At 46.4% G+C, this 15,600-nt stretch overlaps 1 protein-coding gene across 1 annotated transcript; it reads left to right on the top strand.

The window, feature by feature from the left end:
- The first annotated feature begins 6,933 nt into the window (after nt 1-6,933).
- Nucleotides 6,934-10,643, top strand: LOC144805922 (uncharacterized). Its single transcript, XM_078672392.1, has one exon. It carries the CDS (start codon nt 7,226-7,228, stop codon nt 9,116-9,118), a length of 1,893 nt encoding a protein of 630 aa, XP_078528518.1. The 5' UTR covers nt 6,934-7,225; the 3' UTR covers nt 9,119-10,643.
- The last annotated feature ends 4,957 nt before the right edge of the window (nt 10,644-15,600 follow it).

Here is a 15,600-nt window from a genome sequence, read left to right as displayed (position 1 = left end):
AAGCAGTGCAGTTCGCCAGACATTCTTGGGATCTCAATAAGAGTCCCAGGCAGGGGGAGGTTTCTTGATATATTTAATATATATGCCAGGGGCACTAAAGGCTGTTCCTTTTCCACAACAGTAGCATTGCTAGAAAAATCTATTAGAGATTGTGGTAGTGGCATGCATGTATTGGTCGCGGGGGACCTTAACTGCACATTCGAGCCCCTTGCAGTAGAGGACATCCTTGATCTTACTGAGGACGACTCTAGGAAGGGCATACTAGTGTTAGCGATGAAACCAATAACAAAATGTACGCAGAGGGCGATCCAGCTCAATGCGCTGATGCTGGAATATGGTTTAACCTCTTCGCCGCTAATGACAAGGGTAACTCGTCATGGACTTTCCATTGATTTCAATGGAAATATCATGAGAAGGGCCTCAACCCCTTAGCAGCCAAGTGGTTAAGAGCAGCAAATGGCAGAACCGCCTCAGATCCCTTAGGTGCCCACACATACAATAGGCCCAACCATACGTCAAGGATTGACTATATTCTCCTTGATTTAACACTTTGGAAATATATTCAGGATATAGTAATATAACCAACTGTAGACGGCGATCACAACTCGCTGTCTTTGAGCCTAAAGCACCTGTGGCCATGCCAAAGTGGCTTATTGCCTCCAAGCAAAGTAAAGTCCACCTCAGAAGTTCTTCCATCTAACTGCGGAAGGCGCTTCAAGTGGTGCAAAGTTGCCTTAGATGAAGCAAAGGTCCAGCAGCCTCACTAAGCGAGATGGAAGTGTCCCTTCTGGAGCATCCAGACCCTTCCCGGGCTACGTTGGTATTCCAGGATACCACAAAGTCCATAGGAAATTTATTCTTGGTACAAACATGTGGGGGCAAGGCAAAAGGGCCCCAGAGGCCTAAGGCAAAGCAGGGCTGGTATACAACAGATTGTAGGCAGAAGAAGTTGGCATTAATTAAGGCTGTCAAGATGAAGTCACAACCTCTGATCCAGTACACCAGGAAAGAGTACTTTTTTTGCGGTAACTAACGCCAAAAGGGTGTGGGAGGACCTGTATTGGGAAACATTAAAAGAGGCTAGCGCAGGGCGGGATGCAGGCCGGTTCTGGAGCACTATAAGAGCGAGGAATAGGCCTGACAGCGACCTTATTACCTGTAACATCACTGACCAGGTGTGGTTTGACCACTTTTCTAAGTTGTATTCTTGCCAGCCAGAAGCTCCTAGTGATTCCGCTCCATGCATTTCTTAAGTAGTACCCGGAGAGAATAATCAATTTCCTTTTTCAGTCAAGGAGGTTGAATACGCAATTAGTTGCATTGTGCCCCAAAAAGCAGCTGGCCCTCATGGTATTCCCGGGGACTTGCTTTGTTCTAACCTGCCGAAATGGGGGAAGCTTATTCATACTCTATTGACTGCTATTGACAAGGGTGCCGCCATTCCTGAGTCCTGGAAGGGGGCCGAGGTCGTCCCTATTTATAAAAAGGGCCAGAGGAACGACCCTTCCAACTACCGCCCAATAAGTTTATTAGACTCCACCCAGAAAGTTGTGGGGAAGGTGGTGCTTGAAAGAATTCTGCAATGGGCTGAGGACAATGAGATTCTCTCCAACTATCAAGCGGGCTTCAGAGCTGGCACAGGCACTAATGAGCAGGCTTTTAGATTACTACTTATTCATTGGAAAGTGGTTGTTATAGGCAAAGGCAGCCTTTACCTTGCTTTTATTGATCTAAGGACTGCCTTCGACCTTGTGCCTAGAGGACGTTTATGGGGGGTGCTGTCAGAAATGGGGATTTCACCCAAGATCTTGTCTATTCTAGTAAGGCTTCACGAAGGAAATTTCGCGCAAGTGAGGTGGGGTACAGAGGGGCAGAAAACGAATAGGATTCCGGTGGGGAACTGGGGTCCGCCAGGGATGTGCCCTTGCCCCGACCCTTTTTTCACTGTATGTGAATGGGGTGGTTGAGCACTTGCTACTTAAACCATCAGATGCTCCATCCCTGGCAGAGAAGTGTATCCCTACCCAATTATTCGCCGATGATACGCTCCTAATATCTAAGACCAGAGTAGGCCTTCATGGCCTCCTAGATAACTTTCAGGCTTTTTGCATCCAACGTGGCCTAGTAATAAATACTGACAAGACTAAGTTTCTGGTGTTGAACCCCCCCGAAAAAAATTGGGCGCCCCCCTGTACTAAACCATGTATTCCTAGAGAGGGTCACCGTATTCGGCTATTTAGGTATTCGTATATCGGATACTATGCAGTGGACCCCGCACCTTTGTGAAATGCTATTAAACCACAAGAGAGTCACGGGGGCCCTCCTTAAAGAGCAGCGCTCCTCTTCGACAAAACCGATAGCCCCTGTTATTGACATTTATAAGGCAAAGGGCGGTAGTTCTGCCCTGTATGGGGCAGAGCTTTGGGGCACTTCTAATATAGATCTACTGGTAAGGTCTGAAAACAAGTTTTTAAGGGCCATTATGTCCCTTCCGCAGAGCACCCCGCTGACTCCCTTATTGCTTGACCTAGGATGTCATCCCATCAGTGATCTTGCTAAACTACTTCTATGGGCCCGGCTGTGGCGAGTACCGGAACTTGCCAATTATGCGAAGGGGCTAGCGGAAGTTATGACATGGTGGGATGGCATAAGATAAAATGGCTCAAAGATGTTACATTTTTACTTGGCAAGCTAGGCCTTACTGAAGCCTGGGATACTCAGTCTTCTCCCCCGAAAGCGACCCTTATGATCCTTTATTGGAAATGGGTCGCTACCAGAACTTGTATTGACCCAACTCTTGGTAGGTTGACGGAAGAGTTCCTAAGGCATAAATATGTACTATTTCGGGAACTATATCTAGATATTGTATGGAAATCTTATGACAGGGCATTATATTTTAGATTCAGGGTAGGGGCACTCCCAGTGCGCGCCCTAACTGCTCACTGGAAACCCCGTCTCAGACAACATCTCTTTGTCCTATTTGTCAAACTAGTATAGAAACTGTACTACATATCCTGTTTGCTTCCCCGGATTATGCCCACCCAAGACGAAGGTGGCTCAAACCTATATGCCAAGCTATGGGAACTAGGCACTCCAATGGGGCACTCCGGATTTTAATGTCGGACACACGGCCACTATATGTTTGTGGTCTTTCTAAGTTTTTAGCAGGGACATGGTCCATTAGGGCTAAAAGGCTAACACCAAATGTTTAATCTGGTTTTAAAACATGGTTAAATTTAAAATCTGTAACCACAATTTTATTGTCTAAGGTTTTAGATTTTAAACAATAATGAATTGCTAACAAATTGTTTTTATGTAAATGTGTTGTATATAATGTGTGCTTTTATGATATTTTTATCGAAATAAAGCCCTATGAACTGAACTGAAAAAAAGGTTGCCCTCTGCAACCCTCGAATTATAGGCCCATTAGCCTGATAAATATAGCCAGTTCAAGGGGTGGGAGCGCACCAGACACGTCCCAACGTAATTACCTCAAGCATGATCGTTCATGTAGTTCATTATTTCTCGCTCAATTCATTTCAAAGTGTTCATAGCCAGTGCTGTATTATTAGTTTCAATTCGTATCCCTAGACACGTGTTTCATGATTCCTTAATCGTCAGTAGGGAAAAAGCAAAGTTCATAGGTTGCAGGGCGTGCTGCCTCGTCTCTCAGGACCAGTTCCACTCACAGCATGAAGGTGCAGGCTCCCGAGCTCGTCAACTCACAAAATTTAAACAGTTCAAGGGGTGGGAGTGCACCAGACACGTCCCAACGTAATTACCTCAAGCATGATGGTTCATTATTTCTCGCTCAATTCATTTCAAAGTGTTCATAGCCAGTGCTGTATTATTAGTTTCAATTCGTATCCCTAGACACGTGTTTCATGATTCCTCGATCGTCAATAGGGAAAAAGCAATGTTCATAGGTTGCAGGGCATGCTGCCTCGTCTCTCAGGACCAGTTCCACTCACAGCATGAAGGTGCAGGCTCCCGAGCTCGTCAGCTCACAAAATTTAAACAGTTCAAAGGGTGGGAGCGCACCAGACACGTCCCAACGTGTCTGGGCCTCAACAATCACGTTGTCGTAGAGTTTTATTTTCTGCCTTGAACCGTTGGGAGAGTCTTGGCGGGGGGTCCCTCAGACTAGCTGGTCCTGCTGAATGGCTTTCCGGCCCGCCCTACAAATACCGGGGATGTGTCAGACCTTGGTTCTTCCAGGACTGCCTTGTCCTCCTACTGGATAGTCAAACTCCCTTCCCTTTTTTACCAGACAGGCAGACTTTTAGGCAGACTTCTAGGCTCTTCAGTACAGGTACATATCTTCTCCATTAAGTAATTCAGCCTGCAGGTGATGTCCCTTCAACTTAGATAGACTGTCAGGCTGACACCATCCCTGGTGGCACAGCAGGCACCTAAGTACTTTGTAGAGCACATTATTCCTTGGTAACAGAGGATTTTGAACTGGAGTATAAAAGAGGGATAGATGGTCCCACTTGTATACACACCTGGCAGGCAGGAGATGCATTCTAATCTGTCGCACTCTCACATTGCATCTATGCTACGCACACCAACACCCTAAACACACACTGGATGTTAGCGCATAGTCTGGGCACAGGCAAAGAAATGGAGCATTACATGGGTGTGTCAGTAGGAAGCGACTCCACTGACCATGATGCAAAGATCGCATCAGGCTATTGATCCTTACAACAGGGTGCATTGCCACCACCGCTCTAGCTGTTAAACCCATGACAGTCCTCTGCCTTAAATAAGGGCACACTTGGTGTGACCCTCCAGGTCAAAGGACCGGTCCGTGACCTATCATAACCCCTTGTTCGAAGTTGCACAGTACTGGGGTGACAGGAAAATCTCATGTAAATTTCTTTTTTTTTAACTTTGTGGTAGATTTACCCCAGTAACATGTAGTTACTAGTTTGACGCCATGGACTGGGGAGTTGCCACGAGGAACAGATTCTTCTGCCTGTCAAACCACATGCCATTCACTATTTCATAGTGTTTTTCTGCTTTTATTTACCACTTGTTTTAAGCAGGTGGTATATATATGGTTGGGGGGGGGGGGAGATTGGTGAAGTAGGGGAGGGATTGGTGAAGCAGGGGAGAGAAGGGGAAAACAGAGGGAAGAATTGTGTGTTTTCTGCAGTTAGTAAAAAAAACAGCATAAGTCTTGGCTGCTTCTGCTGCACCCAGAGTCTTGTGCGTCTTTTCAGTCTAATTTTTCTGTCTGGAAAAAAATGGTGTCCTGTTTTTCTGCACCCATTAAATCCAGGTGCAGAAAAACCTAACAACTGATAATCAGGTGGAATAAAATGAACACATGAAAGTACGCCTTAATTTCATTGCCCTTGATTCATACTCTGGACAATAGTTGAGGGATAGGTCTAGGCATAGTCCTTGCAACACACAATAGATTTGCGTGCGGCAGAGGCCAGAACTCAAAAGTCAGGATACCAGATACAAGTTGGTGGTAACTCAGGGCAGGGGAAAACACCTGTTGTCCATGGGGAAATTCCCATCCCAGAAATCTACATTAAAAATTAATTAATAGTATTCTTTTTTAAATAGCTGTTTGGTGCCAGGGCATATGACTTTAATTTCTGCCTTTGGGATTCTATGTTACAACTCCATAGGGTACAGGTATCCTTTGTGAGTTTAATAAAATGTTGAAAATTCTACAAATCCTTACTCCTACATCCAAGTATTTTCAGGCTACCATTCTACACTCTGCTCTGTCAGAAGAACAGCTCAACATTTTCAAAATTCTGCAATTCTGTATTGATTTGGCTTGTAAATTATTTTTGGAGAAATTTACATGCATTAACTATTTAATTTTAATACTATAGGTGATTGAAATTATGGACGAAAAAAGCACGATTTACCACCAGGCAACTGAATGTTAGTGCCATAAGAAGGATTATTCTGAAAAACTGAAGGACATCCAGCATTCTAAGTTTAAAAAAATTCCGAAATCTAGGTGTGGCGAGGAAGTGGGAGCTGAGGAAAGTACTATACCTGTAAGTGAAGTATCTAATTTTGCATTTCATTAACCCAGAGCAAGGTCATACCTGTGCACACAGCATCAGAAATAATGCCAGAAAGACCAATCAGAGCATCCTCATCTGAAATATTAGCAGAAAGACAAATTGCCTCAGCATGACAGCATAACGTTCATCTAAAGCATCATGTAATCCCAGAGAGGAAGGACACACTGCATAAAAGAAAGTTATAACAAAAGGTTTCTTCTGCAGACCATCAAAGAAAAGACACTAAAGAAGACTCCGAAGCTGACACGCTAACAACCAAAAGATTGGAAAATCACCTTTGTTCAACAACCGTTTTTAACCAGTTACGCAAGTTTGAGACCATCTGACTCGGGATATAACACCTCGATCCACTCTGCTTACTCTTGCGAAAACCTTAAAAATTCACCACTTTATTGTGTTCATGACCATCTAAGATTGTTTCCTTTTTATTATGTACTGTTCTGTAATTCTATGTAAATCGCCTCAACATTATCTGTTGTGCAGGAGTGATACGTAAAACTGATTAAATGAGCATCGTTGCGCAATAGCTAATGTGAATAAATCCTCGTCTTCAGAACTACAAACCTTAACCTTACACCAAACATAGAAATGGTAAAAGGAACTGATGTTCTGCGACTGGTGAGCCACAACAGTACTGTGCATGTTCTTATTCCCTCAGTTACTGCCATTACGCCAGTGCAAAAAGGCACTTCTCAGTTTAATCATTAAATATCAGACTAACACCTTATCACTGCATTGCAAAGAACCTATACAAATAGATTTGAGAAAAACTTCAGTCACAAAATAAGTTGTTTCCAGAGAGGCTATAGCCAAAAGACTATTATCTGCTACAAACATTTCGACAGGTGTTACAGGGCTGCATCCAGACATATTTTGCTCAATTCAAGTGTTAAGAAGATTACACACAATATCTTTTACAGATAAATGCTGAACATTATCTAAACAAGCCCGACTCTAAAATCGGGTTCACTCTTACTGTGGCATATAAGCAAGAGAAAAGTAGAGATATTAACTCTAGGAGTACACCTTATAAAAACACGGGCTGTGAGAACAAATTCAGTGTTAAAACTTGCCTCAATCAAAGCAAAGTAACCCAAGTTGGGGAAAAAAGTTACCTGTGCCAAAAAAGATTCAGCCATAAATCTCATCTCACTGAATTTGAGAGAATGCTCACTGGGAAAAACCACTCTCAGTGCAAAGTATGCCAAAAAAGTTTCAGGCGTAAATCTTATCTCACTAAGCACATGCGAATCCACACTGGGGAAAAACCTTATCAGTGCTCTGAATGCCAGAAAAGGTTTAGTTTCAAACCTAGTCTAAATCTACATGCATTAACCCACTCTGTGGAAAAACCTTACCAGTGCCCTGAATGCCAGAAATGTCTCAGTGACCAAAACAGTCTCACTCGTCATATAAGAACCCACACTGGGGATAAACCTTATCAGTGCACGGATTGCCAGAAATGTTTCATTGAGAAAAACAGTCTCACTCAGCATAGAAGAACCCACACTGGGGATAAACCTTTTCAGTGCTCTGAATGCCAGAAATGTTTCAGTTACAAAAGCAGACTCATTGAACATACGAGAATCAAATGTGGGGAAAACCCTTATCAGTGCTCTGAATGCCCAAAACATTTCAAACTTAAATCACTTCTAACTGCACATGTGAGATTCCACACTGGGGAAAAACCTTATCAGTGCTCTGAATGCCAGGAAAGATTTTGTAACAAACAACGTCTTTCTCAACATGCAATAACCCATTCTGTGGAACAACCTTATCAGTGCTCTGAATGCCAGAAATGTTTCAGCGTAAAACGTAATCTCACACGGCATACAAAGATCCACACTGGGGCAAAACGTTATCAGTGCTCTGAATGCCACAAATGTTTCAGTGACAAAAACTGTCTCACTCAGCATACAAGAACCCACACTGGGGAAAAACCTTTTCAGTGCTCTGAATGCCAGAAATGTTTCAGTTACAAAAGCAAACTCATTGAACATGCAATAATCCATTCTGTGGAACAACCTTATCAATGCTCTGAATGCCAGAAATGTTTCAGTGTAAAAAGTAGTCTCACACGGCATACAAAGATCCACACTGGGGAAAAACCTTATCAGTGCTCTGAATGCCAGAAATGTTTCATTGACAAAAGAACTCTTTCTCAACATACAATAACCCACACTGGGCAAAAACCTTATCCATGCTCTGAATGTCAGAAATGTTTCAGAGACAAACGCAGTCTCACTCAACATATAAGAACCCACACTGGGGAAAAACCTTATCAGTGCTCTGAATGCCAGAAATGTTTCAGAGACAAACGCAGTCTCACTCAACATATAAGAACCCACACTGGGGAAAACCTTTATCAGTGCTCTGAATGCCCAAAACATTTCCACTGTAAATCACTTCTAACTGCACATTTGAGATTCCACACTGGGGAAAAACCTTATCAGTGCACTGAATGCGACAAATGTTTCAGGGTAAAAAGCAATCTCACTCAGCATATAAGAACCCACACTAGGGAAAAACCTTATCAGTGCTCTGAATGCCAAAAATGTTTCGGCCAAAAAAACAGTCTCATTATTCATATAAGAACCCACACTGGGGAAAAACCTTATCGGTGCTCTGAATGCCACAAATGTTTCAGTGAAAAAAACAGTCTCACTCAGCATATAAGAACACACACTGGGGAAAAACCATATCAGTGCTCTGAATGCCAAAAATATTTCTGCCAAAAAAACAGTCTCATTATTCATATAAGAACCCACACTGGGGAAAAACCTTATCGGTGCTCTGAATGCCACAAATGTTTCAGTGAAAAAACCAGTCTCACTCCGCATATAAGAACCCACACTGGGGAAATACCTTATCAGTGCTCCAAATGCCAAAAATGTTTCAGCCTTAAATGTAATCTCACTAAACATATGAAAATCCATACTGGAGAAGAAAATTATCAGTGCTCTAATTGTCAGAAAAGATTCAGAGGTAGAGATGGTTACAAGCGCCATAATAAAACACACCATCAAAATATTTTAGTGCCAGAAAAGCATCAGTTTTAAACACAATCTCACTCTACATGAGCAGACGCACACAGGGAAAAAACATTACCAATGCTGTGAATGCCAGAAATTCCTATCTGATAGGCACAGCCTCACTAACCATAAGCGATTCTCCATATTGATGAAAAACCTTATGAGTGTTCTGAATGCCAGAAAAGCTGCAGAGAAAAACGCTATCTCACCATGAGAAACTCCACACTGGAGAAAATCCGTATGCCAAAAAAGCTAGTATCTGAAAGACAGAATCTGAAAGAAACACGTTCGTGTTGAATGAATGAATGAATAGCATTTTTATACCGAGCAAAACTTAGCCCCAAGGGGCATCAAGGCGCCAGACAAACAAACAAAAGGTCCACATTACCAGATAGATGAACCAGGAAGCCACAAAAGGCGCAGTCCCTAATATGCCTGGGAGAAAAGCCAGGTCTTCAGGTGTTTTTTGAAGACTGCTAAAGAGGATTGGCTAGTGAGCTCCAAAGGGAGAGAGTTCCAGAGTTTAGGAGCTAGAACAGAAAAAGCTCTGCCTCTCCACTTTGCCTTTGTGAACTTGGGGACCACAAGCAAATTCTTGGAAGAAGACCGGAGGGTTCTACTGGGGGAATACACACACAGAAGGGCCCTGATACCTTCTGAGCCTGCGCCGTAAAAAGCACCATGGGCTAAGCACAGGAGTTTAAAGGTAATCCTAGAGGGGATGGGAGTTCCTGCCAAAAGTCTTGAATCATTTGAAAAGATACCATCCAGCGTATGGCCGGCCAAATGTGTGGGGCCAATGACCAGTTGACCCAAACCACATGCCGCTAGACCATCTACAAGTACTGCAGTATCCTTCGATTCTATGGCCTCTAAGTGAAAATTAAAATCGCAGAGAATACTGAAGTGGGGCTTATCAACGTAGGGCTCTATCAATTTAAGGATGTCATGGGCAAAGGTCGTTCTGGGGCCAGGAGGTCTATAACAGAGAATACCAGAGAAAGAGGCCGAGGGAAGGAAATTAATAGAGAAATACAAAGCCTCAAACTTATCAGAGGGTAAAGAAAGAGGTTTAGTGCTACAAGTAAAAGTGTCTCTGAAAAGGATACCCAGGCCACCTCCCTTTCGTCCTGACCTATCCATTCTGGCCAAAGAATAGCCCTCGGGGACTGCCTCTACGAAGTCAGGGCCGGAGGTTTCAGAACCCCAGGTTTCGGTTATAAAGACCCAAGGGGGCCTTTTTTGAGAGACAAAGTCGTTGAAGGCAACATTATTACGAGCCAACGACCTAGCATTAAGGAGCAGGCCAGCCTCACTTAAATCGTTAGGAACGGGAAACTGACTTCCATATCTCCTAGATTTATTAAGACAATAATGGCGAGGGCGTATGGATCTAGAAACCCCTTTGCAACAGTTGAGATTAACCAGGTTGTCAGGAATAGAAGAGAAATGACACGGTTTAAACCCAGGTCTAAGTGCAAGAAGTGCAGAGTGGGAATATAACTCACGATTTTTATGAAGAGTAAAACGAGGTCCAGCCCAACTAGCCCCTTGCGCGTCCTTAGCGCGGACGGGCGCAACTTCGGCGCACGCCTGCTGCGCGCGTCCGCGGAGAAAGTCATCCCGATTAAATATGGCCGGCCTGAGTCTGGCGCACCACCTTACCGGCACCAGCGAATGGGAGCGGGGGGACTAGCTGTCTGCCGCCGTGCCCTCCACGCAAACGGGAAAACCCGCGGGGGAACGGGGCACAGGCAGGTAGGGACCAAACAACACTAAGCAAAGCACCCAATGCACAGTAAAATGATTTCCAATTAAAATGCGAGAAGTTTTAAAATTCGGCGATATATGAAAAGTCAATTCTAAAATAGCAGCAGTAAAGACCAGTTAGCAGCAAGTCAATTCAAATTATTTTAGAGCAATCGGGCATAGTAAGTCATGCACCGGTAACGAGAACCAACCGAGGATTCCAGTCGTCCCGATTAAATATGGCCGGCCCCGAGTCTAGCGCACCACCTGACCGGCACCAGCCAATGGGAGCAGGGGGACTAGCTGTCTGCCGCCGTGCCCTCCATGCAAACGGGAAAACCCGCTGTGGAACGGGGCACAGGCAGGTAGGGACCAAACAACACTAAGCAAAGCACCCAATGCACAGTAAAATGATTTCCAATTAAAATGCGAGAAGTTTTAAAATTCGGCGATATATGAAAAATCAATTCTAAAATAGCAGCAGTAAAGACCAGTTAGCAGCAAGTCAATTCAAATTATTTTAGAGCAACCGGGCATAGTAAGTCATGCACCGGAGAATTCCTTACCTTAGAATTACCCCCAGGCATCAGACTGGATACGGAAAGTTTTTCGTCAGCAGTACCCCTGCACGTCGGTAGGCCTCGTCTGCGGCTCCGTGTCGGTGTCGTGATCGCCGGAATGATATCGCTGGAGTACTTAGACGCCGCCCTCGCGCGCTGACGTCAGTTCTTCTTTTTTCCGCGCCAGTTAGCGCAGATCCGGGAAGAGCACGTACCTTTAGTCATTTTTTGACTAACTTTTTGGACATTTTTGTCTATCTTTGTCGAGTCGACTCGACTCCTGGTGCCAGTAGGGATGCCCGGTTTAAAGCTGTGTGACGCCTTTAACCGACTGATGTCTGTTACCGACCCCCTCCACCGGTGTCCCTACTGTTTGGGGGGCGACCACGATGACAAGTCGTGCCCTGACTGCCGGGCCTTGACGTCGAAGGCTAGGCGGGAGCGTTCCCGTAAGCTCCTCGAGCTCCGGCAGTCGACTCTGTGCCGCTTGAGGTCCCAGTCGGGGAGGAAGTCGAGGAACTGGTCGCGGAGCCGCAGTCATCACCGATCATCCGGATCCAAGTCCTCGCACTCGGGTAAGTCGAGGCATGTCAAAAAGAAGCAGTGTTGCTCTTCGGACTCCCCTCGCCACTCACGCGGCTCAGGAGTCGCATCCTGTCCCACACCCTCCGCTCCCTGGACTCAATGCGACTCCGGGCGATATTAGAGACTTCCTCATTGCCAAGAGGACTCTCTTCCCGCCGTCGACACCTGCCGGCGCGGCTTCGGGCCCGCGGGCCCGACTGGGAGTCTTAACTTGCTGGCGGCTTCGGCCCCGGTGCCGTCGGCAACTTCGGTCTCGGCGTGCAGGACCCCGTGGGATCCAGGCCTGGATCCCGGTCGACGCCAGTTGACCTTATGACTCCTCCGCTGGTGCTGACCCCGGCGCCATCCTCGGACAACACCGTCCCTGGTTTTAGCCCCAGTCCCGGTTCGGCGTCAGAGCAGCGCGTCTCCGACGTCGATGGGTGAGCCCTTCACCCATGTCATTTATGCAAGTGTGGCTCACTGGTTAGAAGAGGCAGACCCTGAAGAAGAGGCAGACCCTGAAGCAGAGGTCAGACCTGGGATCAGGGTTCAATTCCCGACGCGGCAGGGTCTTGAGCCCATATGTCCACGGACTCGACAATTCTCGCTTCGGTGCCTACTCGAATCACGGGTTCACACTCTGCAACTCTGGGCAATAGCTTGCTTAATCTCCACTACGGCCCCCCCGCGGTGGGATGCCTGGCTTTCACCTTGGGGATGCCCAGTAGGGGTTATCTCACAGGGAACAGCCAGGACGGGTTCCCAAAGCAAGCGCCTTGAGACCTATCGTTGATAAGGCGCTATATAAGAACCTTTGACATTTTACATTTGACATGCCTGTTAATCAGGACACGGATCAAGGGGAGGACTGGGAGGGGTCTGAGGACCCTCTGACACAGCAGTGCCAGTTAAGTCAGGACTGGGCAGATGAGCTGGGGGATGCCAGTGGTCTAGACACTTTGCCTGACACTGGTTTTCTCTCTCCTCCCTCCGTGACTACGGAGGAGGGGGCTACTTATGCTGTGGTGTTGCGCAGGGCGGCAAAGGCCCTAGCCCTTGAGCTCCCTGCAGCAGCGTGAGGACTAACTTCCTCACCGAGGTGCTTCAACCGCCAGTCAGCTCTACGAAGCCTCTGCTGCCGTTTAATGAGGCCCTCACTGACTTTCTGATGGGCACTTGGTCCAAGCCCTCCACAGTTCTCTCTGTGGATCAGTACGTGGACCGACGCCAACGCCCGGCTCCGGGCAAACCCTGCTTTCTGTCCACCCACTTTTTTTTTTTTTTTTTTTACATCAAAACCCCTTCAGACGCTGTGGGCGCTCATACCGAAAAATACTGCTATTGGTTCCAAGAGGCCATCCATGCCTATAATCAACCATTAAGCGAAAACTTTATTTACAAATTATTCAGGTGGTTCTTAGGCGACATCATCACGTTGCTTGTTAAGTATTTCGGAATTGCTTTCTTTCACAGTTTTTAAATAAAGCTTGTCCAGAGTTATAAAAAGTCTCGCCCAGTTTTCAATAGCGCTGGTTGATACACTAGCTTGTTTCGGATTTTTTTGACGACATCATCAGAATCGTATTCCTGCCCTATTGAACTGAGGGTTAGCCATCACGCTCTTCATAAAGATAACTGTGATCTACATGTAAATTTTCCACCCATAGACCATAAATAGGCTGACAGACGATTTAAGGTTCACACGTTATAATTCCTGAATCCAGCCAACTTACTTATGCTTAAATGAATTTTTAGACATTTTCAAGTGGTTCTCCCGAAGAAGGCGTGTGTAACGCCGAAACGCGCGTAGAGATTACCTATTCATCCACTTGGTTGTTTTTATGATTATATTTCGTTTTTTATTCATGTATGTAATTTGATTTTAAACATGATGGATTGTATATGCTGAAATCTTCCAAAGTACTTATCTTATTTACTGATTGTCACATGTTTTTTAATAAATCTATGTTGTACATTTTTACAAATAAATTAGACGTATACCATATTGCTTCTTATTTTCACTGTTCTGTACACTGCTTCAATTTTTTTCACCTTTATCATTGTTGTGTGTAACTGTACCTAACATCCTCATAGGACCCCAAAGTTGCCTAGGTATTGTTATTTTGATAAATATTGTGCCCTGACCTAGGAACTTGCCACTAGTTTCAGGGGGTCCCTTTCTTATATGTTCAATTTCTGTCCACCCACTCCACCCCCGAGAGTCTGGTTATCCAGGCCTCCACGTCCCAGACCGCATTCCCGACCGCTCCGCCGGATCAGGAATCCAAAAGGCTAGATCAGTTTGGCAAGAAACTGTTCTTCTCGGTCAGCCTAGGATTGCGGTCCATTAACACTGCATGCCTTTTGGGCTGTTACACCCACTCTCTGGGATACGGTGGTGGACGTGCTGCCCCAGTGTCCGGCGGATGCCCAGACACGGCTCGCCCAGGCTGTCGCTACCGGCCGAGACGCAGCACGGTATTCCATCCGATGTGGACTTGACACCACGGACTCGCTGGGCAGAGCAAATTCAACGACTGTGGCGATTACTCGTCACGCCTGGCTGAGGTCCGCCAGTTTTTCAGGAGATGTCCAGAACACACTCATGGACATGCCCTTTGATGGCCGTCTCCTCTTTGGCGACAAAGCAGATAGCGAGCTTGAGCGCTTTAAGGACTTCAGGGCTATGGCCAAGTCCTTGGGCCTGTCGGGCCAGCGCCTGCAAACTTCTGCTTTTCGTCTCTTTCGTGGCCACGGAAGGGGCACCCCTACACGTTTGTACAGCCTCAACACGGTCGCGGACGTGCTGCCTGCCGTGGCGGAGCAGGAGGTCAGAGAGCCGGTCAGTCCACATCAGCTCCCGCAGCTTCTGCCTCAAAGCCTTCCTAGTCTGAGCTTTCAGGCTCATTCCACGCCAGTCGGAGGTAGGGTTTGCCATCACGTACTCCACTGGCGTTCCATCACTTCGGACAGGTGGGTGCTGCAAATCATCCGAAGGGGCTACTCCCTCCCCTTTGAGGCGACCCCTCCAGCCATGCCACCACAGTACCATGTCGGGGGATCACTTGCAACTTCTGCGAGAGGAAGTTACGGCCCTCTTGGCCAAGGGGGCCATCGAGCGCGTTCCTGGTCCAGAAGTAGGACGTGGTTGTTATTCCCACTACTTTCTGGTTCCAAAGAAGGGCAAAGGGGGCCTGTGCTCTATCTTGGACCTCAGGAGCGTCAACGGCTTCCTCCTGAAGGAGAAGTTCAAGATGCTGACTTTAGCTCAGGTTCTGGCTGCCGTAGACCCTGGAGACTGGATGGTAGCGTTGGACGTGCAGGACACCTATTTCCATATTCATGTCCTGCTGACCCACCGGCGTTACATGCGGTTCATGGTAGGCCACGAGCACTTTCAGTTTACCGTGCTCCCCTTCTGCCTTACCAGTGCCCCCCGGGTGTTCACTAAAGTGATGGCAGTAGTTGCAGCTCATCTGCGGAGATTAGGGGTTCCAGTCTTCCCCTATCTCGACCACTGGTTGTTGAAGGCGGGCTCGCCCCAGACAGTCGTCTTCCACCTCCAGAGTACGGCCGGTCTCCTGCACCCGCTGGGGTTCTCCATCAACGTGCCGAAGTCACACCTGAGTCCCT

The sequence above is a fragment of the Lissotriton helveticus genome (genome assembly GCF_964261635.1).
Source record: "Lissotriton helveticus chromosome 1_1 unlocalized genomic scaffold, aLisHel1.1 SUPER_1_unloc_33, whole genome shotgun sequence".
Lineage (NCBI taxonomy): Eukaryota > Metazoa > Chordata > Amphibia > Caudata > Salamandridae > Lissotriton > Lissotriton helveticus.
The sequence above is the reverse complement of the archived record's forward strand: the minus strand, read 5'-3'. Positions and strand labels throughout refer to the sequence as shown.